The sequence below is a fragment of the Malania oleifera genome, chromosome 10 (assembly GCF_029873635.1).
Source record: "Malania oleifera isolate guangnan ecotype guangnan chromosome 10, ASM2987363v1, whole genome shotgun sequence".
Lineage (NCBI taxonomy): Eukaryota > Viridiplantae > Streptophyta > Magnoliopsida > Santalales > Ximeniaceae > Malania > Malania oleifera.
Window position 1 is genome coordinate 38558002 of NC_080426.1, and position 24876 is coordinate 38582877.

Consider the following 24876-nt stretch of genomic DNA (forward strand, 5'->3'; position numbering starts at 1 on the left):
TTTTAATTAAATCTCGCTGGACTATTTAGTGAGATTTGAGATGTATCAAAATGGAAAAATTTGTTATAATCAAGTTGTTATTTAATATTTAAGTAAATAATAAATTTAAATATGGAAAAAACTCAAAAAAGAAGGTATTCTGAATTGAAGCAAAGCTAAAACAGAGATGATGAAAGGTAGAAAAAATTAGTCCGACAGAGGATAGCAGGATTGGAACCGGACATAAACTCCCTGCGGTTCACTTTCCTCGGCGCTCCATCTCCGGTCTCTGCAACTGTAACGCTTCACATGTCCGAAAAAAACCCTAGGACGCCAAACGACCCTCTCATCCCCCTCCCATTCTCATCCGTGGAAATGGACACTCGCCAACTCATCGACTCTCTCACCTCTCACATATCACTCTATCACTTCTCCTCCCCAAATCATAATCCCAATTCTGACCCCAACCCCAGATCATCCATCCTCAAATGGTTCTCATCACTCACCGTCCATCAGCGCCAAGCGCACCTCACCACCGTCGAACCGAACTTCATCCAGCTTCTCCTCTGCATGCAGTCCAAGCTCCGCACTCATGGCCATGGCTTTTTCTTCATTCTCCCCGATCTTCCCTCCCGAAACCGTCCGTTCCTGCCCAGCCTCTGCTACAGAAAGTCCCAGGGGCTCTTGGCTCGGGTTTCGGAGGGGAATGGTTTGGAGCGGTCGGTTTATGAGTCGGTTCGGCTGTTCGGGTCAAGGGAAGGGGAGAATGCGAACGAGTGCTGTTGTTCTCTGAAGGGTCTCGATTCAATGACTGTGTGCGAGGATTTCGTGGTGAATGTGGATAGATTTGTGGCGGTAATGGATGGGGTTTCGAATGGTGGTTTTTTGAGGGGCGAAGCAACTGAATTGGGCGCGGATTGGGTGGAAATGAAGTGGTTGAAGGCCAAAGGGTACTACAGTATCGAGTCATTTTTGGCTAATAGGCTTGAGGTGGCATTGAGGTTGGCGTGGCTAAATTGTAGTAGTGGGAAGAAGAGGGGAGTGAAGTTGCAAGAGAAGGTGAACGCCACAGGCATGGCAGTTAATGTGTTTTGGAGGAAGAAGGGATGCTTGGACTGGTGGGGCAAATTGGATGGTGCAATTAAAAGGAAGGTGTTTCGGACAGTACTGGGAAAAGCGGCAAAGTCTCTGGTACTTCTCAAGAACTTTGCTTTCTTAATGTGATTTTGCTGATTTATTGTTTTATGCAACAATACTTAGTGTTGTTAATGATGGGATGAAGATGATAAATGAGTCTTAACACATGATATCAGAAAAATGGCGGGAGGTACATGATGTGAGCCAAAGCAGGGATCTTGAATGCCCCGGGAATTCACACAACTTCAGCTGAGATTTCAAAGAATTTAGGGATATTGTAGGAAATTATGCTCAAGTTTGAACCATAAGTCAGGAAATCATTTGCACTGGTATGACTAAATTTTGGATCCATCATAGGTGTTGCTTTTAGATGGCTTAGGAATGACATGAGTCCTGCATTTGCTGCTTTGGATATTGGTGTGCTGCCCGATTGGCTCTTCTGGCTGACTGTGCATGTGCATGGTTGAATGGGTGTGCAATGGACTGCCCCAAATGTGCTTGTTGAAACAATTCTTCATGCTTTGGTTAAGATATTATTTAGCATTGGATGAAGAAACTTTTGTGAAGAGATTGTTTGGTGACTAAATCAATTGTCAGTCATAAAACTGTTAGTTTACAATGTTTACTTAGTTTAGGCAATGCACTGCCACAAACAATATATATATATATATATATATATACATACATACATACATACATACATACATACATACATGATTCTATTTGGGCATGTGAAAAAATGTTGTAAAGAAAAATGTTATTTATATGAAAAGAGAATTTTGTGTTGTTGGCCTTGAATGTTACTTGTCTTGGTTCACTAGTAGTTGCATTGTCAGTTTGGATTAAATTGGAATTTTGATATCTCAAAATATGGCATTCTCTGTAGTTATGTTGTGCCTATGTCAGCTTTAAGGAGAAAATGTGAAAAATTACAGAGCACATAAATATGTTGTATAGCATGGGTTCCTATGTCATATTCAAGTTCTTTTTCACAAGACTGGGAGAAGAGGGCCTGTGTGAAAATTATGGATAACATGAATGCAATTTTATGAAGATTATTGAAGGGGCCATTTATGAACTATGGTCCATAATAAAATGATTTGAGAAATATGTGGCATGGCTGGATTTTGGATCAAACTTATGCGGGCATGCAGGGTGGATTGGTGATTTAGTCCAGCCAACCTGCCTTTTTGAATTCAGATAGTTCACTATATGGTTTGTTTTAAAAATTCTGAAACAAAAGAAGAGCTTAAGTTTCTTGAACAGCCTCGAGTTTGTTCAAAGGAATTAAAATGTTCATGAAGGTTTCTTGGTCAATCCCTTTGAGCTTAAGGACCAAGAGACATTTTACATGTGGCTATTTATTGACCACATCTATTATGGTTATTATGCAATTGCATAACTATAAATGGTAGTGAAGAGAAGCAAAGATAGTAGACACCCTCAGCATTGAATAGAAATACCGAACCTCTAAAATATGGATTGCATGGAGTTTGGACCCCGGAAAAGTACCTTATTTTATTTTATTGTTTTCTTTTTTTGGGTGGGCAAGGGGGTAGGGTGATGTGGGGTAGTAATTTACAGGCGATATTATGAATGTCCAACAATCGTTCTAAGGTGAGAAGTTTCAACTTTTTGTGGGCTATGTTTGCTTATTAGAGTGAGCGTATGTATGTTGATATTTTTGTTGATAAATAGAAAAGATTGGAATATGATAAACCTGTTAGAATAGAAGGCCTGAATAACTGCCATATGCAGATTTGATATATGATGTGAATGAAATAAAGCAAGTTCATATTGTTGTGCTTTTGAATTCCTCTAATGGTTGGCTTACTATTTTTATTTTAATGAAATGTTTACAGAGGTCCAAATATAGAACCAAAACATGATTTTTTTTTTCTATAAATAAATTCCTAGCAAGGTTGGCAATTTTAGATTGGATAAATGCACTATGCCCTGTTTAAGTGTCTATTTACATTAGCTTATGGGAAATTATTTATTATGTTTGAGTTTTGTGAAATGCATTATATGTCAACATTGAAAAGTGTAAATTAGGAACTGTAATGTGGTCATGCTGCATGGTTGCAATGAAATTGGATGGTGTTATGATATCTATTGTGTTTATCCCAATTGAAGTTGAACACCATGGCAAATGGTGAGTATTGTGGATTGAGGGATGTAAATGTCATAGTATAATGGCTGTATTGCCTTTTTGTAGCCACCAGCTTTGTTTTTGTGTGTGTGTGTGTGTCTATAAGGTGACTCGTGGAGGCGTTTGTTGGTATCTATTCATATATATATATATATATATATATATTTGTATATTGGTATTGTTGATTGTGAATATATAATGTTTGCAACTTGATACTGAAATGATCCTTGTTTACAATTGCAAGTAGGTTTATATATATAGGTTCCTTGCCTGCGACGACAATCTTTTAAGTTAATCTATGAAATGGATTAAGACAATTGTAAGAGATAGGGAACTAAAGAGGGGGGGGGGGGGCGAAATGAGAATATGAAGAATTAAGGTAACCTGTGTGGCTGTCAATGATTTTAATCCTCTTTATGTGGATATCATGAGGTTATTTCTAAAGTTCCTTGAGTTTTGCAAAGTTTTGAACCTTGCATTTGTGGTCATGCACTCAGAAAAAGATGGATAGGCAGTTGAATTAAGGCCACAAAAGCAAGAGAGTACAGTAAATTTGAATTTCTATTAAATAGCCTAAACGCATGAGGTGAAGTGGTAAAAAGGAATACTGTGACTGTGGAATAAATCCTACTTTATTAATTTCAATTTATAATGTAAAATTAATCTCACTGTTTCTCTTCCACAGAATGAGCAACAAGTTTGATCTAAACTTATGATAGAACAAAGAAACTTATAAGAGAAGGAAAGAAGATACAAAGAGGAATAAATTTTCTTCCTAGCCAGAATGGAAAACAGAAAAACAAGGAGAACATGACAACATCACAAGACTAATGAAGCAAAGCCTTCCAATCTCTTTGCAAATCAGTGAAAGAAACCCCTATAAAAACCATATGCAGAGCACCAAAGCAACACAATGGAGACCACTCTACATTGAACCAAAGCAACATGAGTTACATGAAAACACGAGCCTCCAAACAGACTCTAAAGAACTGCAAAATAACACGTCTCCAAATAGCTTTCCTTATCCAAAATCTCTAACCCTAGGCATAATCAGCCAAAGAAGGAGAACAAACCCAATTTGCATTTTTGTTTTCCTTGGTAAGATATTGCTTATTTTCTTAGGTTTCTATAAGTGGCCCTAAGTGGATTTCCTTTTCTAGCTGGATTTTATTCCAAATTGTGTTGCATGTTTCTTTTGAGTTAGAGTTGTTTTGATGGAGTCATGATTCTCTATTAAGACCTAGTTTGTTTTGGTTGAAACATGCTAGAACTCACTGAAATGCATTTTATTTCTGGAATAATAGTTTCCCTTAAATTTTTGTTAGTATTGAGAACTGAATCATTGTGTGCTTTCACTGCTTTGTTTAAAATTCCGTGATGCGTTGAATTGATTTCTTTTTGACCTCTGAATTCTTCGACACCTGAAAGGCTTTTTTAAGTGGCTGCGGTGTGCTTCATGTGGGTGGAATGAGGAGAGTTATCAGCTTTAGAAGCTCATAGAAATTTTAATTGCATGTGCATTTATCAACTTATAACAATCATTGTGATGTTTATTTCATCTACTGTTTGAAAGCTTATGTTCACAACTGCGGGGGCCTAACATTTTATCATCATAAGTTTTCAGACTGACGAGACTTTGAAGGGGGCGAATAGTGCCTTGGAGGATGAGATGTGGGCCTTCAGTGTAGGAATGGAGCAACCATTGAGGTACAACTCTTTTGTATCATCTCAAAGGACTATCACAGCACCCTCAGCCGATGTGGAATTTGGTTCAACCATTGCCCCAGCTTCTGTGTCTGGAAAAATTACTCCCTTGCCCCAAATCTTTAATGGTTTGCTTGTGCTTTGGGATATTCTTACTATGCTGTTGTCATGTCAGCACTCTGAATATGACAAAGAGAAACTATTTTTTAGCACATTGGGTTCTGTCAGTACCATTTCAGATTGTGTACTAAGGAAACTGCGAACATTTCTCATGGTTATTTCACTTGATTGCACAAAAATAGAACTATTGGGAGAGGGAACTTCAAAGTGCCCACCAAATAAAATGAAAGAAAACTCTGGAGCGGGTAGCCGGAGAAAAAAGAGGAAAACACGGAACATGAAAAGGGTAAATCCCGTTTCAGCATTTCAAGGAGATAATTTAACAAGATGTGAACCTTTGGAGGTACCACTTTTTTTCCGAGAGCATTTCTTGTTATTTCCTTACATATTGTTGCGAATGTCGAAAACTTCTGGTTTTAATTGCTTCAAAGGATATTCCAGGGTCAAGGACGCTGTTTGGCTCAGGCAGAGATTGTAGATTTTGCAGAATCCAACAATATGGCTTGTATACATCAGGGAAAGAATGTTTGCAGAGAGGCATTGTCATCAGCAGTTAAAATGGTACTTGAGTTTTTCCTTTAAAATAATATTACTTATTAATAATTTAAATAGTTTTAACTGGTAGTCTGTTATCAGGAGCATGCCCAGTGTCTGGTTGAAGAAAATGTCCAGACAGCTGCAAGGAAGAACAGGAAAGGAAGAACAAAGAACAAAAACGGTAACTTAATTGATCCTCTTGAAAAGAATAATGAGATGAAAACTAGAGAAGTTTCTTCTTTCTCTGATGGTTCTCAAGTCGAGGCTGGAAAGTCTCATTGTGTATCTGACAGTTCAGTTGTTCAGAGCTTGCCAAACAGTGACGCAACTATTAGAACCAACCTTGAGCGAAATTTAAGTTTGTGCAATTCTACCAGTGGAACTACTCAGGATGATGCTGCTCAGAGCATTCAAGGAGATCCTGTTCTTGGCTCTACTAGGAGTAGGTGTCATGCTAGTCTGGAGTGGGACCAGTTCACAAATAGCGTGATTGAAGAACAGACTGTATCCAGATCCAGTGGTGCCTCTCATGCTGCCCAAAGCATTCAAGGAGATTTTGTTCTTGGCTCTACTAGGAGTGGCTGTCATGCTAGCCTGGAGTGCAATCAGTTCACAGGTAGCGTGATTGAAAAACAGACTATATCTTCCAGATCCAGTGGTGGCTCTCATGCTGATACAGAGTGGGACAAATTCAGATATAGTGATATTGAAAATCATACCACAACTCCCAGTACTGAAACTTTAAGCTGCAGGGTAGATTGTAATAGAACGCCCCATGTCGTGCCTGTGATGGAGCATGATAGTGTTGTAACCGATGAAGACAACTTTTCTGACCCTGGACAATTAAATGAAAATGGTGCAAAGTCAATTATAACTGTAGATCCGATCAAAGCTACTGGTACTGAGGAGGAAAGCAAACCAATCCCAGGGCAGGAGAGCGAAAATCTATGTAGTAGTGAACTAGCAAATTCTGTGGGACGCCCTTCATATGAGTGGCCTAGTGTAAGCTGTGTAGCTCCTATTCATTTCCCATCTGTGAACTCACATCTCCCAGCTGCCACTGATAGATTACATCTCGATGTTGGCCACAACTGGCACAATCACTTCCGCCGAGCCTTTTTGCCTGCAATGCATCAGACAAGAAATCCACAAATTGAAGGTGGATGTGGCCGAATTCTTTCCCGACAACTGCCAATGAGTTTAGATTGGCCACCAATGGTGCGACATGTCAGTGGATTGGCTCCATCTATGACCTGTAATTTTGATTCTGGTTTTGCCTCAAGACGGAAGTCTTCATTTTGGCAGGGTTTCACCACTCACGGTTTACAGATCAATGCAACAGCTACTGAGGAGGAAAGGAAGTATTCTGGGGACTTTGCAGACTTGTCTGATCGAACAAATTCTCAGGACCTGGTGGATGAATTGGACAGTCATTGGGTGTCAGAAGAAGAATTTGAGGTGCATGCAGTTTCTGGGATGGATTATAATCAATACTTTGGTGGTGGTGTGATGTACTGGAATCCTTCTGATCATACGGGGACAAGTTTCTCTCGTCCTCCTTCTCTTAGTTCTGATGATAGCTCGTGGGCTTGGCGTGAGGCAGACATGAATAGGGCCGTTGATGACATGGTTGCATTCTCATCATCCTATAGTACAAATGGTTTAACTTCACCAACTGCAGGTTCTTTTTGTTCTCCCTTTGATACTTTGGCCTCTGGACACCAGGCACTTGGTTATGTTATGTCAGGAAATGAAGCAGCGAACAAGGTGCTGCATACATCATCAACAATGTCGGATGCAGTGGCAGAGGAAAAAGTCTCTGGATCTTTGACCAATTTATCAGGTGATGTTGAGGGGAATTCAGGAGACTCATTTCCTTACCCGATTTTGCGGCCAATTATTGTTCCAAATATGTCGAGGGAAAGATCAAGATCTGAATTTAAGCGTAGTCAAGGTCACAAAAGCCCATGTGTTCCTCCCAGTAGGCGAGAGCAGCCTCGGATTAAGCGGCCACCATCACCTGTAGTGCTTTGTGTTCCACAAGCTCCACGTCCTCCTCCACCCTCCCCGGTAGGTGAATCCAGAAAGCACAGGGGGTTTTCTACGGTTAGATCTGGTAGTTCCAGCCCAAGGCACTGGGGTGTGAGAGGTTGGTACCAGGATGGAACTACCTTTGAGGAAGCCTGTGTTTGCATGGATGGTGCTGAAGTTGTTTGGCCTTCTTGGAGAAATAGAAGTATTTCAGTTCATCCCATAATTCAACCTCTACCAGGAACTCTGCTGCAGGATCGCCTGATTGCAATCTCCCAGCTAGCTCGTGATCAGGAACATGTAAGCTTATACTCTTTATCGTTTCATTCCCTTTTTAATCTGGGCATTGTTTATGCATTTATTAGTTGATAGTGTTCTGTTACACAGCCAGATGTTGCACTTCCACTGCAACCACCAGAGTTACTTAACTGTCCCTTGCGGAAGGCATCGCTCTCTTTGATGCACAGTCGTCTTCATGATGAAATTGACTCTTTCTGCAAGAAGGTGCTGGGCTGGCTAAATGCTTTGAAAGCTTAAGATACATTAAAAGTTTGTATTTTTAAATTTTTTAATTTTTTTTTCATTTGCAATATTACAATATCATTGATTGTTTCTATTTTATAATTATATCCAAGGTTTCGGCAGAGAATATGATTAGGAAACCTTACATTAATTGGGCCGTTAAGCGGGTTGCACGGTCGCTCCAAGTCCTCTGGCCCCGGTCCAGAACAAACATCTTTGGTTCAAATGCCACTGGTTTGTCCCTTCCAACGAGTGACGTGGACCTCGTGGTCTGTCTACCCCCTGTGAGGAACCTGGTAAGAACAATCTTGATGTTTCTATCTTGTTATTTTCACATTTTGTGTTGTGATGGGAAAAACTAACTTGTGTATATGCATCTAGGAACCTATTAAAGAAGCTGGAATCTTGGAGGGTCGTAATGGTATTAAAGAAACTTGCCTTCAGGTATAGTGGTGTTGGCATTTTTTTTTCTAGTGCAGTAGAGAGACAAGTGTGGCATGACTAGTAGTTCAAATTGTGAATTCCTTTTTAAGGGTCTGTTTGGTATTGTTGCTGTTTTCTGTTTTCTGTTTTTGTTTCTTCACAGCGAAAAAATAGATTATAAAGATGCGTTTGTTTGTGTTGCCAGTTTTCAGCATTTTGCCAAAAAACTAAAATCGAGATTGTATGGTTTTCAGTTGTTCTGACAACTTGTTGCCAGAAATTTTAGTATCCAGAAATAGTTTTTTTGGATTAAATTATTCATTTTATATACTTTTAAATTAAATCCAAAATTAAATAATCATGCAAATTTAAATATAATTAAAAGAAAAATATACATAAATTTTAAAAAATAATTATAAAGCCAATTGCAAAATATTTCTACTATTTTTCAATTATTATGTCCGATAAAATTTTTATTGTAAAGTAAATTTTGAAAGAATTAAAAAATATTTCAACTATTTTTCACTTATTATGTCCAATAAAATTTTTATTGTAAAGTAAATTTTGAAAGTAGAACAATTAAGTAAAATAATTATAATAAAATTTATTTTTATTATAGTATTTTTTTAATGTGTATTATTTGTAATTTTATTATTTTAATCATATTTTTATAATATTTTGATTTAAAGATGAAAATGAGCATTTTTTAATTAAGTTGATAATTTGTATTAGTTTTATAAATGTTAACCAAACACAGGTTGCTTGTTTCTAGTTTTTAGTTTCTCTTTCTGGTTTTTGGTTTTTGTTTCTCTTATTTTTGATAGTGATACTAAACGGCCCCTAAATATTTATGCTCTACCAAAAACAAAAATGGGGTTCCCCTGCCACAATTTTTGTAAATGTTTTGCAAAAGGAATTGGAATATTTGTTTTATATCAGCTTGATCAGTTTCTAGGGTAGATCATATTATCAATTGAACTCTCTTTTAAATACTCCTGGATTGCCTTCTGCTGTTTTATGGATGAGAGTGGTTTGTGATAGAAGCATGCCTACGTAAAAAATAGTTAATATCTCTAATATAAGTGGATGATATTTGATTTTGATGCTTAATTCAAGCATGTGATTTCTGCATTTGTTTTTAAAACTTATTGTGTTGTTGAAGTTCAAATTTCTTGTTCGTTAGGGATGTACTTGGCTATTCTGGTAGCATTTGCAGCTAATATTTCCTGTAGTTACTATTTGTCTTGGCTGATTGGTAAATTCCAAGCTTTTGTGTTGTTCTTGTCTAATACTGGCTGGAATTTGGTACATAATTGGGGAAAAAATTAGAATTCATTTGTTTGGGTAATGCTTTGACATTATTCCACTTATTTCTTCATGCTACTTTTTCAGACCTTTTGCTGCTAAAACTGATGTCTCCATCGGCATTTATTTGTGGTACACTAATTAATGACCTTTAATGAAGAAATAATTACCTGGAGTTATTGGAGGTGCAACTAGTTTGAAACAAAATCTAATTAAATTATTTGCTAAATAAAAAGAAATATTTTGCAATACCCCTGGCATGTTTTCGTTTTTATTGTAAACATAGGTTGTCTATATGTTTGAACTATTTTTCTAGAAACTTACAAACTCTAAATAAGATGTAGTTTAGTTTCGTAAGGGTGGTGTAAATGGTAGTTAATCAAAATAATGGTACTGCATAATCATGTTTCCTATTGAGAATTTCACTCGTATATAAAACTGGAACATTCTCCTCCCTTAAATTCTGGAGTGGCAATGTTTTTGCTGTTCCTTTTATTTATTTATGTCTTCAAATGCTATTACTCTTTCCTGTAAATTTTCATTTTATGTTCCGTGTTGTAATCAACTCAACCAAAAACAGCAGACTGGTCTCTGTTCCATTTATGATCTCAGGGTTATGCACTATCCTTCCTTCTTCCCCTCGCCCTTTCTCTCTTTTTTTCTTTCTGTTTTAGGTGGTAAACTGGAAAATGAGCGGTGATAATTGTTTTGCTTTCTTTCTCCCTTTTTTTTTCACTTACCTGTGGAAAATTGTTTCTGTTGTCAACTACTTTATTGCTGTTGCTTGTTATTGACAACATGTCAGTTTGGTTTTACAGCATGCTGCAAGGTATCTTGCCAATCAGGAGTGGGTGACAAACGATTCACTCAAGACTGTGGAAAATACAGCTGTAATGCCTCTTTCATTGATGTCATTTGTGCTCCTTTTTCTACCTTTGCATTTTTTATCATGTATCTAATCATGTTGCTGATTTTTGCTCTTAGATACCTATTATCAGGCTTGTCGTGGAAGTTCCTCATGATTTTATAACTCCTGGTGCGTCAAATTTACAAACACCGAGGGATGTGCCAGCTGGAGTGACCAGTGAACTAGGCAATCCTGCTCATATCAATATGGCTGGTTCGGAAAATTTTGTATCGTCAAAGTGTTCACAGATAAATAGTGGCAATGATTCAAAATCCATCCGCCTTGACATCAGTTTCAAGTCTCCATCGCATACAGGACTCCAGACAACAGAACTTGTAATTAAGCACTTCCCATATTGCAAACTCACAACCTTTTAATTGTTTTGTTGTTCTTTTCATCTTTTTTGTTCATGCGTTTCCAGACCCTAGCTGGTGTGGGGGAGCGTCGTGCCTTGGGTGTTAAGTTTATTTCTTCCCAAGCATACTTCGTAATATTTTTGACCTTAGAGAAGTTAGATATAAGAGAAGAAATGATTAGAGAACTCCTGGCCCAGTTTAATGCCCTAGATAGAAATGCATTATATTCTGAAGCATGTGATCTGGTTTACAGATTACAAGTGTTTTAAGTGCTTTAAGGTGACTTTGTTCATGTCCATGCAAGGTCGTTTGTTCTCCCTTTCTACTGTTTACTTTTGGACTAGATTCTGAATCTAGATTACAATATATTAGAAGGGGGTAAGCCATGCTGCATGAATGCTTTGGTATTGTTAGGAGGAGATGATGATGAACCATCTTGTTTTTATTTCGTTCCCTGCTGGAACGACAAGAGTTTATTTCATGGATTCTTCGCATCACTTGGATATTTACTTATTCTATGCTTTTTATGTTGGGAAGTTGATCTCCCTGGTGGTCTGCTAGGACCTGTATGAGGAATGTAGTAGTTATATTTATTGTTTATCATCATAATGTTGTTGACAGTGTATTTTCTGTTTTAAATTTCTATTCTCATTCTGACTTGATTTTAACATCTGTTGAACCTTTATCAACATGGTAATTGTAACATTCTGTCAGAAGTTTGTTGAATTAGCAAAGGCTTGATAAGTGTAAGTCTCTCTGTCTCTCTCTCTCTCACCCACACACAAGGGGTTATGGCCGTTGGGTTTGTGGCCATTGAAAGGAAGATATTCAACCTTGTGCTTAAGGGCAAAAAGGAGGATTCTTTACATGTTTCTGAATATGGTAGGAAGCATGGGATTTCCATTTTTCTTGACATGGAGAAGCTGCAGTAGTTCTTCAATTCATGGATGGCTTTCTTGAATTGGAAAGGGGCAAATCCTTGGCTCACGACACTGGGGAAGGATGATTAAACACTGCTTTTCTGTCTTAATTCCAACGCTTATGGTATATTTTTGGTATCATCAGAAATCAATGGAGGTGGTATGAGATTGACGGTCTTCCCTGGGGCTTTGGCGCAAAACAGTTTGGCAGAATCTTTCCCAAGAGTTGGGAAAGAAGATTATTCTTGCCTCCGAGTTCAAATTCAAATCGGGAGATGGACTAACCTAATCATTTGATCCACGGTTAGGGCAGAGCTGATAAAATCCACCTTCGATAGTCTTTATTATAGCCCTAACTGCTGGAAGCAGAATCCAGAGTGGGAAGATACAAAGAAGATATATGATAATTTGGCTGTTGAGTGGGGTTGATCAACAACAGCTATGAAGGTTTAAGAGAGGATCGGTAGGTCTCTTCTCTAGAAGATGAGATGGACGCAGAGAGGGTGATGGTGATAAAGGAGATGCGAGCACAGTTGGAGATAAATCAATCTTAGATCTGCCAAATTTTGAAGATCACTCTATTCTAACACCCCCCCTCGCCCCCACCCAGACCCCCCGGGGGGGGGGGGGGGGGTGGGGGAAGGATCCATGACAAACTGGAAAGATGTGAATTTTGAATGTGGCCCAATGAGCAAATCTTGCCAGTTTGTCATGGGTCCTTCCCCCACCCAGACCCCCCGGGGGGGGGGGGGGGGCGTGGGGGAAGGATCCATGACAAACTGGAAAGATGTGAATTTTGAATGTGGCCCAATTAGCATCCTGACCAAGAGTCTGTTTTGGCCTGGGTCATCTGAATGCAACACTGGTGCACAAATATTCCATGCCATATCAGGCCTGGAGAGGGAAGGCATGATGTATACCACCTAACCTCCTCAATTGGAGAGGTGGTTTCTTTGACTTGAACCTGTCTTTTGGGTTTGAGTGTTACACCTTTGTCATTTATTTGTATGTAGCACTCTCCCTCTGCAAAGTCAAAGCTGTCACTCAATCAGTAGGGGTCTCCTTTGAAGTCTTTGAAGAGCTGGTTTATAACGTATTTCAAGAAATAGAGGGGGAGAAGAAATGGGAGGTTGCTAATAGAAAAGGGTGCAAGCAACAGTATAAGAAATTGGGAGGTGAAATGGTAACTTAAAAGGTCGGAAACTCGGAATTTGCTATCTACTATGATTGAAATCAGGTGGAGAAGGGATCAAGTGAAGGCAAAGTGGAAGAGAAAGCAAATACTTTCAACTGAAGGCTTTAAAGATAATCTCTTGGAATGTTGGGGAGCAGAATGACAGGTGGAAAAGGGCAATCATAAAGCATTGCCTTACAATCTGGAATTATCTTATCTGCATCTGGGGAAACAAAGTGGGAAAAGTCAGTGAGCTGCATTTGCAGATGTAAAGTTTTCAATTTGGAAGCTTTACCTGGAAGAATAACAGCTGAAGGGTTTCTTGTAATCTGGAAGAAGGAAGACAGATCTTTAGGAAGTAACTGACGATTGGTCACATGAGTTTTATGTTAGTCGTCTTATAAAAAATCTTGTGGTTATTTTAGGTTGAGTTTTTTAGTCTTTATGGGCCAGGGGAAGGTCATAGTAGGGCTCATTTAATGAACAAGCGGCTGACTGTTAGGGAGAGGTGGGGAAATCCTTGGCTGCTGGGAGGGAACTTTGATATGCTCCTCTTTGGGTAAGCAAGGAATGTCTCAAAGCCCTTAAATTTTTAAGTCTGAATTCCCTTACCCTGTTCTTGGGGATTGGAGTTTGGACCTTAGATTTGGATTAGTGAGGATTTGGGTAAAATGCAATATAAATTTGTATTGAGTTTTGTCCAAATCCAGAAAAATCCAATTCAAATGGCTCAAGTCCATGCTCCCAAGCACAACCTTTTTAATCTTTTATCTCCCTCTATTGAGAGGGTCTTTCACTTGATAAAACTTTCTAGAGAATCCCTTGCGATCCAAATTGATAGGTTCCTCTTATCCATTGATTGGGAGGAGCACTTTCTTAAGCAACTCAAAAGCTCCTTAGACTAGTATCATATCACCACTCAATTCTCTTAGATATTGGAGAAGTGAAATGGGGTTTTGCACCCTTCTGCTTCTAGAATATGTGGTTTAGAGCAAAAGGATTGAAGGATTGTGTGAAATAATGGTGGAATGAGTTACTAGTTGAGGGATTTGCAAGCTTTGTTGTGGCAGCTAAATTAAAAAGAAGCTCAGGCAAAAAATTAGGAAATGGAACAAAGAAGTTATTGAGGATGTTGGGGTAAAGAAAGAGGTGATACTAATTGAGATTTCTTCTCTTGATTTGAAGGAAGAAGATGATCTGTAGAGAGGAAATTAATTGAGGAACAGGGTTGAAGAAGGAATTTTTTATTATGGCAGGAAGAAACTTACTCAAGGCAGAAGGCAAGGGCACTATGGCTTAAAGGAGATAGAAACTCAAGTTTCCTCATACGAGATGCAATTTCGTTGATAAGGTTGAAATTGATGGATTTTATCAAGTATCATCCTACCTCTAATCACGTGTCTCTATCTTTTATCCCAGCCAATGGACGATGAGAAGAGAATGTGTTGAAGCACAATTGATCATATCCTGTTCTTCTGTTTTGCAGGTAGACAAGGACGGGGCTTTAAAGAAGAACTCTCTCCCTCTCTCGTGTGTGGCGACACGAGAAGAACAATGGTCGTTGAAAGGAAGATTTCCAATCTGATTCTTGATGGAGAGCATGTTGATCTCCCTGGAATCACAGAATACCGCAGAGCCAGGAAGATCTATTTTCCTGGAGGTGGATGAGGTACAGTGGTTCCTCGCTGTATGGGAGGATTTCTAGACATACAGAAGGGAGGGAACCCTATCCTCTTCATAGTTTTGTCACAAAAGGAACAAGGATAGAACCTTGTTGTTTCAACTTAAAGAATAAACCTTGGTAAATTTCTTGCCAAGTGGAGTTTAATGCTGGTGGTGAAGAATATAGGGCCTTGGCGCAATGAGCCGGTGTGCAAAATTTCCTGTGCGGCTGTGGACCTGGGGAGGCAAGTGATTCCTGACCTGAAGTGAAGTCACATGCTTCTTCGTGCGTGCAATGACAGGTAACCAATGATTGTTTTAAATTTTTTTTTGGGTCAGGCCCACTTTGGCCTAAGGACTTTTCAGGCTTTAAGGATCTTGGGATGGGCCTTTGTTGCCTTTGTTTGAGCTCAGCTAGCATTGAGTATGGCGAGTTTCTATTCAACTTATTGTACTCCAGCCCTCTCCCAGGGCCCCCCTACCAGCACTATCTTTTTCGCTTCCTTTTCAACTTAAGAAGGTCCAAGTGATGCCTAATCTCTTAAGGTCCTGGTCAGCTTGGGGACCCCTGTTCGAGCTCACCTGGAGCTTCCACCTCTTCAGTATCATCTCATGCGGGGTGAGAAATCTAATTGGCAGTCAAATTTGGAGTCTTTGAAATCTCGGGAGGATGAAGATTGCTTGGCTACAGTTGGAGCTTCTATTCATGCCTTAATGACTCACAGGACACTATCCCCTCTACTTGAATTGAGGTGATAAGAGGACTGGACACTGGCAGCAATTGCTTCAAGTAGCTAATTTTTCATTTGGTGCTCTTGAAGTGATGATAGTTAGCAAAATTATTGGAGGGTCTTTTGAAGGCTTTGAAGATAGGGCCATGAGTCTATAAAAAAAGGGAGAAGAGAAGGGAAGCTTATCCTTTAAAAACCACTGGGCAGTAGTAGGAAGAAAGATGCTAATAGGGAACTCAAATGATTGGAGTTTTCAGTAAATTATGACATGATTGAAGGGATCTCAGACTTGGTGGAGACTGGCAGCAGCTGGGCTATTTCGGTGACCCTATGTTGAGAATAATGATTTCATGGCATGTGAGGGGTCTGAAAAAAAGGGCTTTGGTTATGGCTTTTTACAAGGATTGGATGGGAGATGTTGCATGCTCGCAGAAAACTAAACTGAGTCTGTACGATTATCATCAACCGCTTATGGGGGCATAAAAATTGCAAGTAGGTTTCCCTTGGATTTGCTGGAAATGCACGAGGTATTCCTCTTTTATTGAAGGATGAAGGGGCGGAGTTGCTGGATCACTCTATAAATTTCTTCTCAGTTTCCTGCCTTTTGAGGAATATGGAGATAATTTCAAGTGGATTCTCAATAGTGTCTACATTCCAGGTGAAGGACCGGGCTCTTGGAGGTTAAAGGTAATTGGGATGCCCCTTGGGTCATTGGGGGAAGACTTCAGTATGGTTTTATATCCTCATGAAAGAAGTGGAAGCATCTTGGAGACCACTAGCATGAAAGAATTCCTCTATTTCATCAATGTGAATGCCTCTTATCTTCCCCTCATGGGTGGCTCCTTCACATGGTCAAACTCTAGGGAGACCCTCATTTTCTTGGATTGATAAATTCTTAATCTCCATAGATTTGGGAAGAACATTTCTCTAAGGTTACCTAGAAACTTGATAGGGATTTATTAAGTCGGGGCCAACTCCTTCCTGGTTCGAAAACATGTGGCTCAAGCATGATGGGTTCGGGCATTCGACTTTATGGTTAAACAATGGTGTACTCTTTATTTCAAGGGGAAAACAAGTTCTGTAGCTGCCTTGAAATTAAAGGGGCTGAATAAAAAATTGGAATGGAGCAAGAATACTTTTGGGAATATTTACTTAAAAAGAGTCTACTTCTTAATGGCATAAAGGAATCGGATGATGAGATAGTCGGTCAAGGCTTCAATACTGATAATAAGGCAAGAAGAATTTTGCTTGTAAAAGAGCTTGCTGATGCCATTAACAAGGAAGAGACCTGTTAGAGACAGAAATTGAGGGCTCTATGGCTTAAAAGAGGGGGATTGGAACACGTGTTTCTGCCACTGAAGTGCAAATGCTCACCACAGGTTCAACACTTTGACTGGAATTGAAATTCAGGGGGAGGCTTTGGTTGAAGAGGATATCAAGAAGCAAATGCTCACCACAGGTTCAACACTTTAACTGGATTTGAAATTCAGGGGGAGGCTTTGGTTGAAGAGGATATCAAGAATGGCATTTGTGATTCATAGAAGAATCTTTACACTGAACGAGGGACTTGTAGTCCAGCAGTAGATGGCGTCACTTTCAACACAATGAATCCTTCCACAATGCAGTGCCATGAAAGGTCCTTTGATGAGGAGGAAATTTGTCAAGTCATCAAGGATTGTAATGGGGAGCAACTGGCCCCCATGAAAACTTTGGCTTTTATCAGTCTGATTGGGAACATTTTAAGCAATACGTTATCAGCATTTTTGTTTACTTTTAAAGAACATGCAGATTAGTATTTACTCCACCTTTTTTTGCACCCTGGTTCCCGAGCAAAACGAGGCTTGCAATATTAAGGCTTTCATCCAATCAGTCTTTTCAGTAGTATCCGTAAGAACCTATCCAAAGTCCTTTTTGTGAGGTTTAAAAAAGCAATTTAGGAAGTTATTGACCAGCACCAGCATGCTTTTCTAGCAGATGGGCAGGTCATTGACGAAGCTGTAAGAGGTATTTATGTCTTTTAGTATTATTATTATTATTATTATTATTTAGTGTGTTAGTATGTTAATTAGTGAGAGTTAGTAAGGGTATTATTGTCATTAGAATGTATTTTCTTTGTATTATAAATAGAGGGAGAGACCTATCTTCTAGTTAGGTCAATCAAATCTTAACATGGTATCAGAGCGTGATCTTAACATGGTATCAGAGCGTGATCCGACCTAAACTCTATTCCCCTCAGTCATCACCGGAAAACACCATTCCCGCGGCTGCCCCTCCCAGACTCACCTCCATCCCATATTATTTCACAAAACCAACCATACACCCATAAACAAAACCCCCCTGAAGCCTAACCCCACAAAACCCCATCATCAAAGGAGCCCCCATGCGCCCCCACGTGCTAGGCAAATGCTAGTAGGGCCGACCACAAGCATGTTTGTGAATATCCGGCCACTTTTTCCTACCTCCCCCCCCCCCCCCCCCCAGGCGCCATGTTCTGATTCCTTCTCTAGACTATATTATCAAGCTGTTAGGCCAGTTTTTGCTAGAAAATTCAACATTTTTCGACCATCCACTTGCGTTATTTGGTTATTTTATGTTCAGAGTTTGTGAAGGCTTCTTTGTGAATTTTTTTGGAGCCGTGGCAGCGTTCATATGCTCAGTTTTGAGGCTGTGGCAGTGCTATATCCGTCAGTGAGTTGTTCATCTCGTCCATGGTTGTGTCGGGTTTGTGATTGTCTTGATTAGTTTTGATTGTTCTTCTTGTTTTTGGTGTGGTTGCTGATTTGTGAGTGCTGTGGCAGTGCTATATCCGTTGGTGAGTTGTTCACCTCGTGTAGTAACCTGAACAAAAAAAAAAAAAAAAAACAAAATAATAAATAAATAAATATAATAATAAATATCTTGGAGGAGATATTTTTAGATATTTATATATATAAATATCTTGGAGTAGATATTTTTAGATATTTATATATACTAAGTTATGTATTTTTTTATATGACTCTCAACTCTCTCTCTCTTCCTTTCTCTCTAAAATTAGGGATTCGATTTTCTCTCTCCCTTCCCCTAGCTCGTAGGATCTAGTTGTTCGGCCGGTTCAAAAAGCTAAGGTTTCGGGTTTTCGTCCGTTTCGGGTCGTTTTTCAGGAAATAGGTAAGGGGATTTGTTTACATCAGTTATTTTCAAAATCTAAACCGGTAGAATTGTAGTTTAGGTTTATATGTACGATATGACTGCTTATTTGGAAAATTTCACCGGGTAGAATTGCTGGTTTTTCGGTTTTGGTAATAACTAGGGTTTTGGGGTATGGTCTCCAATCTTCTTAAAACTCCTTTATTTGTATTAAACTTAAAGTAGGAGATGCTTGAAACCCTTGTTTTCAATTTAAATGATATTTTACGAACCATTTACTATACTTTTGCATATTAAACCAAATGAGTGTGGCATGAGATATTAAATGTAAGTATACTGAACTGAGAAATATGAGTATGAGATATGGGAACTGGAGTTCCAAATTGCTATCAGGAAATGTATAAAAGAGATGTCGGTTAATTACCGAGAGATGTACGTACAGGGCTAAGCCGAGAGCTGTGTGTGTCGGTTTATACCAAAGAATGAATGAAAGAATGAAAGAATGAATGAACGAGATTGTGAAAGATACTGGAATTGCTTAAATGCTTTATAGAATGAAAACAGGCTACGGTGCTTATGTTATAAATTGTATGTGTGATATATGAACCGCCTTAGAAAGCTTGTTACTAAGAGAGTACGGTACCATTGCTAGAAAGAGAGATACAATGCAACCACACGTTATTCTTGAGTGTGGGTATCTATGTATAGTCGATTGGTGCGATGGACCATTGGTTACGTACTGGGATGGTGAAGGCCAAGTCAAGCTGGAGGAAAAGTATGTGACTAGTGTGGTGGCCGTCAGGGCTAGTCAGGGTCTACGGACCGCACAACCCTTGTCATGGGGGAAGTAAATGACATTGTTATGATGTTTCAAAGCTGGGATGAATTCAATATGCATATACATAATTTAGAAACTAAAATGGGCAAAGTCACAGCAATGAGTACCGAGCAGAGGGTTTGTATAGTGTATGGGCTTGTACCTTACCCTAAACTCGGGAACTCTCGCTTGTAATGAGCCAAACTATCTTTTGCAGGAATTGTGTATATATCTCCTATAGTACAGGATTGAGAATGATTTAAATGTATAACTATTTTCTATTAGAATAAACTCATGTAGTCACACACTGATGTAATATGATCTACCTTACTGAGAAGTGTCTCACCCCAATATACAAATATTGTTTTAGGTCCTGCAGGAAACCAGTCCTAGACTACTAGAGGGATTCTGGGGTATAGTGCTTTGATAGTTCATGTAAGTTCTTGTATATGTACTGGGCTTTGGCCAGGTTACCTTTTTGGGGATTGCAATAACAGATTATGTTTTTAGTATGTACAGATGTATAGAGGAAACAATTAGAAAGTCTGATAAGTTTGTAATAGATGTTTATGTTTTCCGCTATGTATAATTATGCAGATCAGTATGGAACACTTGATTCTCCCTTAATTGGGTGGGTTGTATATGTATGGTATCAGAGATATGTATATTATGTATGTATAGTAGCACTCCAGGCCCACTTAGAGGGTCGGGGCGTTACATCTTGTTTGTGGTTATTTTGGTGCTTCACATAGTTTGCGATTGTCGCAATTAGTTTTTGTTCTTCTTGTTTTTGGTGTGGTTGTTGATTTGTGAGTGTTGGGATGGAATCTATGAATCCCAAAAATTTGTATCCTACATTGCTGCCACAAACAATGACTCAAAAATTGGATGGAAAGAACTATGTTCAATGGTATAAAGCTGTTCGGATTTAATTAGTAGGATTAGGGAAATCTGATCACTTGCTCCAATTTGATCCTTTTGATGAGAATAGAAACGTGTGGGTTCAAGAAGATGCCTTGATTGTTTCTCGTTTATGAATTTCGATGGAGTCACAGATTGCACAAATGTGTATGCATCTAGATACATGCAAGGAGATTTGGGATTATGTTAAACTTCTATACTCTAGTAACATTTCATGTATGTATGATTTATTCCAGGAGTACTTTCAGTTACAACAAGGAGATAGGAGTATTGCAGATTATTTTGGAGAGATGAAGTGTATTCATGATGAGCTTAACGTCGTGCAACCTATAATTGCTGACATTTGTTAGATGCAGAAGTGGAGGGAGTAGATGACAGTTCTTCGTGTTCTAGCATGCTTGAGACCTGAGTTGAGGCAATTCAGTCTTGGATACTTAGTAGTGTCAAGCTGCCATCATTTGTTGATGTTTATTCTCGTGTTCTTCGTGCTTCCTGTAGCATGCATTCTCCTGCTCTTGTATTTGGCTCTGATAGGACAACCTTTGCTACACATAGTGATTCCAGTTCTCTACCAAAGAATCGCAAAAGCTACCGTGGTGGTTTGAGTAGTCATAGTGGTGGAGACGGACGAGGCATAGGTACTCCTTGCAAGCGCACTCATTGTGGACAGAATAATCATACTATTGAGTAGTGTTGAGGTCTTCGTGGTAGAACTTCACAACTTGCCAATGCAACCACCATTGACTTCACACCTTTGGGTGCCAATGCAACCACTACTGACTCCTCACCTTTGGGGTTGAGTGGGGGGCAACGTACTGTCTCTATGTTAGAGGAAGAGTATTCCAAGTTCCAACAATATCAAGCGTCACAACAAGCTTCTCTTCCTATTGCATCTCTTTCTCCAACAAGTAATCACACAGTATGCCTGTCATCCAGTACTTTTTGTCCTAGTCCTTGGGTCATAGACTCCGCTGCCGCTGATCATATCATAGGTATATGTAGCTTTTTCTCCACTCTTCAATATCTTGCTAATTTACCTTGTGTTACTCTTGGTGATGGATTGACTACTGCAGTCAAGGGAATGGGGATTATAAATCCCACTTCTTCAATTTCTCTTCCTTTGATTTATATATTCTCAAATTTCCTTCCAATCATATGCCCTTTAACAAAATTACTAAATCCACGAATTGTTCAGTGACATTCTTCCTTGATTTTGTGATTATTCTGCATTTGAAACGATTGGCAGAGGTTGAAGCTGGTGGACTCAATCACTTTGAGCCACTCTCTCCTTCTACTGCTTGCACTGCTGCTGCCACACCTTTTCAAATTCATTGTTGCCTGGGTCATCCTTCATTGGAAAAGTTAAAATGTCTTGTTCCTAGTTTGAGTTTTGTGTCTAGTCTCGATTGTGAGTCTTGTCATTCAGGAAGGCACCATCATGTTCCTTTCACTTCTCGAGTAAATTAACGGGCTGTAAGTTCTTTTATGTTAGTTCATTCTGATGTTTGGGGTCCTAGTAGGATTGTGTCCAAGTTGGGTTTCTGGTATTTGGTAACCTTTGTGAATGATTATTTAAGAATGACTTGGTTGTATTTAATAAAAGATCATTATGAGTTATTTAATGTATTTTATGGCTTTTGTTTTTGAAATACATACTCAATTTGGTTTGCTAGTTTGAATTCTTTGAAGTGATAATGCTAAAGAGTTTTTTAGTACACAATTCACTACTTATATGACTCAGTTTGATATTGTTCATCAATCATCTTGTGCCCACACTCCTCTACAAAATAGGGTTGTAGAGAGGAGAAATAGACATCTTTTTGAAATCACTCGCACTTTACTTAATCAAAAGCATGTGCCTAAAGCGTTTTGGAGTGATGCTGTACTTACTACTTGTTATTTGATCAACAGAATGCCATCCTCCGTTCTTAGTGTAAAATTCCCTACTCCGTTCTCTTTCCTAATTCACCTATATTTTCTCTTCTTCCTCGTATATTTAGGTGTGTGTCCTTTGTTTATCAACTAACTCCTGGGGTAGATAAGTTGGATCATTGTGCTATAAAATGTGTCTTTTTGGGCTACTCATTTACTCAAAAAGGATATGGTTGTTATGGTCCTGTGTTGCATCGCTTCCTTTTTTCTGTTGATGTTACCTTCTCTGAGTCTAACACCTTACTGCACTAGTTGCTGAGCACTTTTGAGCTCAATGAGTCTTTTCCTTTGCCTAATCTTTTAGATTCTACGTTGCTGTCCTTGCCCAACCAATCATCTAAGTCTCCATGTAATTCGAGTCCTTCTGATTATCTTGATCATCCTAATTTGTAGGTGTATTCACAATGAAGACTCTAAGGAAGAGAGCCCCCTCTAGCTTCTACTAACACGCCTTTGGTTTCCTCGTCTGATGATCATACTTCCCATGATGTTGATCCTCCTATTGTTTTTTGGAAAGGTAAATGCATAATCAACATTCCATTTCCAACTATGTTTCTTATGACTCTTTATCAACCTCCTATTATTGTTTGTTTACTATATCATCTACTACCCTTCCTAAATCTGTTTTGGAAGCCTTAGCCCATTTTGGGTGGAGGGATGCTATGGTTGAAGGGATGAATGCTTTACATGACAATGGTACTTGGGACTTGGTATCTCTTCCTTGTGACAAGTCTGTGGTTGGTTGTCGCTAGGTTTACACTGTGAAAATCAACCTTGATGGTTCTGTGGCTCGTCTAAAGGCCTGTCTTGTTGCTAAGGGATACACTCAGGTGTATCGTTTGGATTATTGTGATACTTTTTCTCTAGTTTCCAAACTTACATTGGTACGTTTGTTCATCTCCTTGGCTACTACTACTACTAGTCACTAGCCTTTGCATCAGTTAGATGTAAAAAAATTCCTTCTTGCATGGTGACCTTGAGGAGGAGGTTTATATGGAGCAATCACCTAGGTTTGTTGCTCTGTGGGAGTCAGGCTTAGTGTTGTGGCTCAAGAAGGCTTTATATGGCTTAAAATAGTCTCCTACAACGTGGTTTGGTTGTTTTAGTGCCGTAGTTCTTGAGTTTGGTATTCGACGGTTTGTTGTGGATCATTCCGTGTTTTATCATCATACTTCATTTGGTAGGATCCTTCTTGTTGTTTATGTGGATGATATTGTTGTTACATGTGATGACGACAAAGGTATTCACAGTCTCAAATATTTTATACAGACTAAGTTCTGACCAAAGATTTGGGACTGTTGAAATACTTCTTGGGTACAAAAGTATCTAGATCTTGTATTGGAATTGTTTTGTCACATAGGAAGTATGTTCTTGATCTGTTGGATGAAATTGGCTTGTTGGGATCTAAATCTATTGAAACACCCATGGATCCTAACGGCAAGTTTGTGCCGGATATGGTTTATAGTCACTTGGCCAGACATATCGGCTGGATATATCTTTTGCAACAAGTCTTGTGAGTCAATTTCTAGATTCTTTGAGGACAAGTCATTGGGATGTAGTAATTCGCATTTTAAGATATCTTAAAGGTGCACCTGGGAGAGGTCTTTTATATTGTGATTAGGGTCACACTTATATCCATGGATATACAGATGCAGATTGGGATGGATTGCCTTACGATTGAAGATTCACAACTGGGTACTATATTTTGGTTGGTGGTAATTTGGTTTCTTGGAAGAGTAAGAAACAAATTGTGGTGTCAAGGCCAAGTGCTGAATCATAATATAGAGCTATGGTTTACACTACTTGTGAGCTTTTCTGGTTGAAGAACATGTTGGAAGAATTGGGTATTTTTCATTCTTAGCCTATGAATTTGATGTATGACAATCAGGCTGCACTTCCTATTGCCTCCAACTCGGTCTTCCATGAGTGGACGAAGCATATTGAAGTTGATTGCCACTATGTTAAGGAGAAAGTTGTGTAGAAGATCATTACAATCACTTGTGTGAAGTCGGGCATGCAGCTTGCTGATTTGTTTACCGAAGTGTTTTGGGGGGGGGGGGGGGTGTGCTCATATTAATTTCATTTGTAACAAGCTAGGAGCATATGACATTTATGCTCCTGCTTGAGGGGGAGTGTTAGAGGTTATTTATGTCTTTTAATATTATTATTATTGAGTGTGTTAGTATGTTAATTATTGAGAATTAGTAAGGGTATTATTTTCGTTAGAATGTGTTTAATTTGTATTATAAATAGAGGGAGAGACCTATCTTCAAGTTAGGTAATTCATTTTAATCAAATCTTAACAGAAGCCTTTGTAGCAAACGAAGTTTTAGGTGCCTATAGAAAGGCTACAAATCAATTTTTTTGCTGTTTTAGAAGTCCAAGGCAAGATGATGATCTCCCTCTCCCCTTTAGTCTTG

The 24876-nt window shown here is 38.9% G+C and overlaps 1 protein-coding gene across 17 annotated transcripts in view; it reads left to right on the forward strand.

The window, feature by feature from the left end:
• The first annotated feature begins 207 nt into the window (after positions 1 to 207).
• LOC131166376 (uncharacterized) overlaps positions 208 to 24876 on the forward strand; it is a 76047-nt gene continuing 51378 nt past the window's right edge. For 15 of the 17 annotated variants that reach the window (XR_009139819.1, XR_009139816.1, XR_009139823.1 and 12 more), the window contains exons 1-9: positions 208 to 1170; positions 4893 to 5435; positions 5534 to 5653; positions 5729 to 7960; positions 8048 to 8164; positions 8296 to 8478; positions 8564 to 8626; positions 10729 to 10800; positions 10895 to 11152. Coding sequence is in view for 2 of the 17 variants with exons in the window: in XM_058124865.1 (XP_057980848.1) it covers positions 289 to 1170; positions 4893 to 5435; positions 5534 to 5653; positions 5729 to 7960; positions 8048 to 8164; positions 8296 to 8478; positions 8564 to 8626; positions 10729 to 10800; positions 10895 to 11152 (4470 nt within the window). In the remaining 15 variants the exon portion in view is untranslated. Of the gene's footprint in view, positions 1171 to 4885; positions 5436 to 5533; positions 5654 to 5728; positions 7961 to 8047; positions 8165 to 8295; positions 8479 to 8563; positions 8627 to 10728; positions 10801 to 10894; positions 11153 to 24876 lie in introns of those variants that run through there. The other 2 variants (XR_009139824.1, XR_009139825.1) reach the window with 2 other exon arrangements.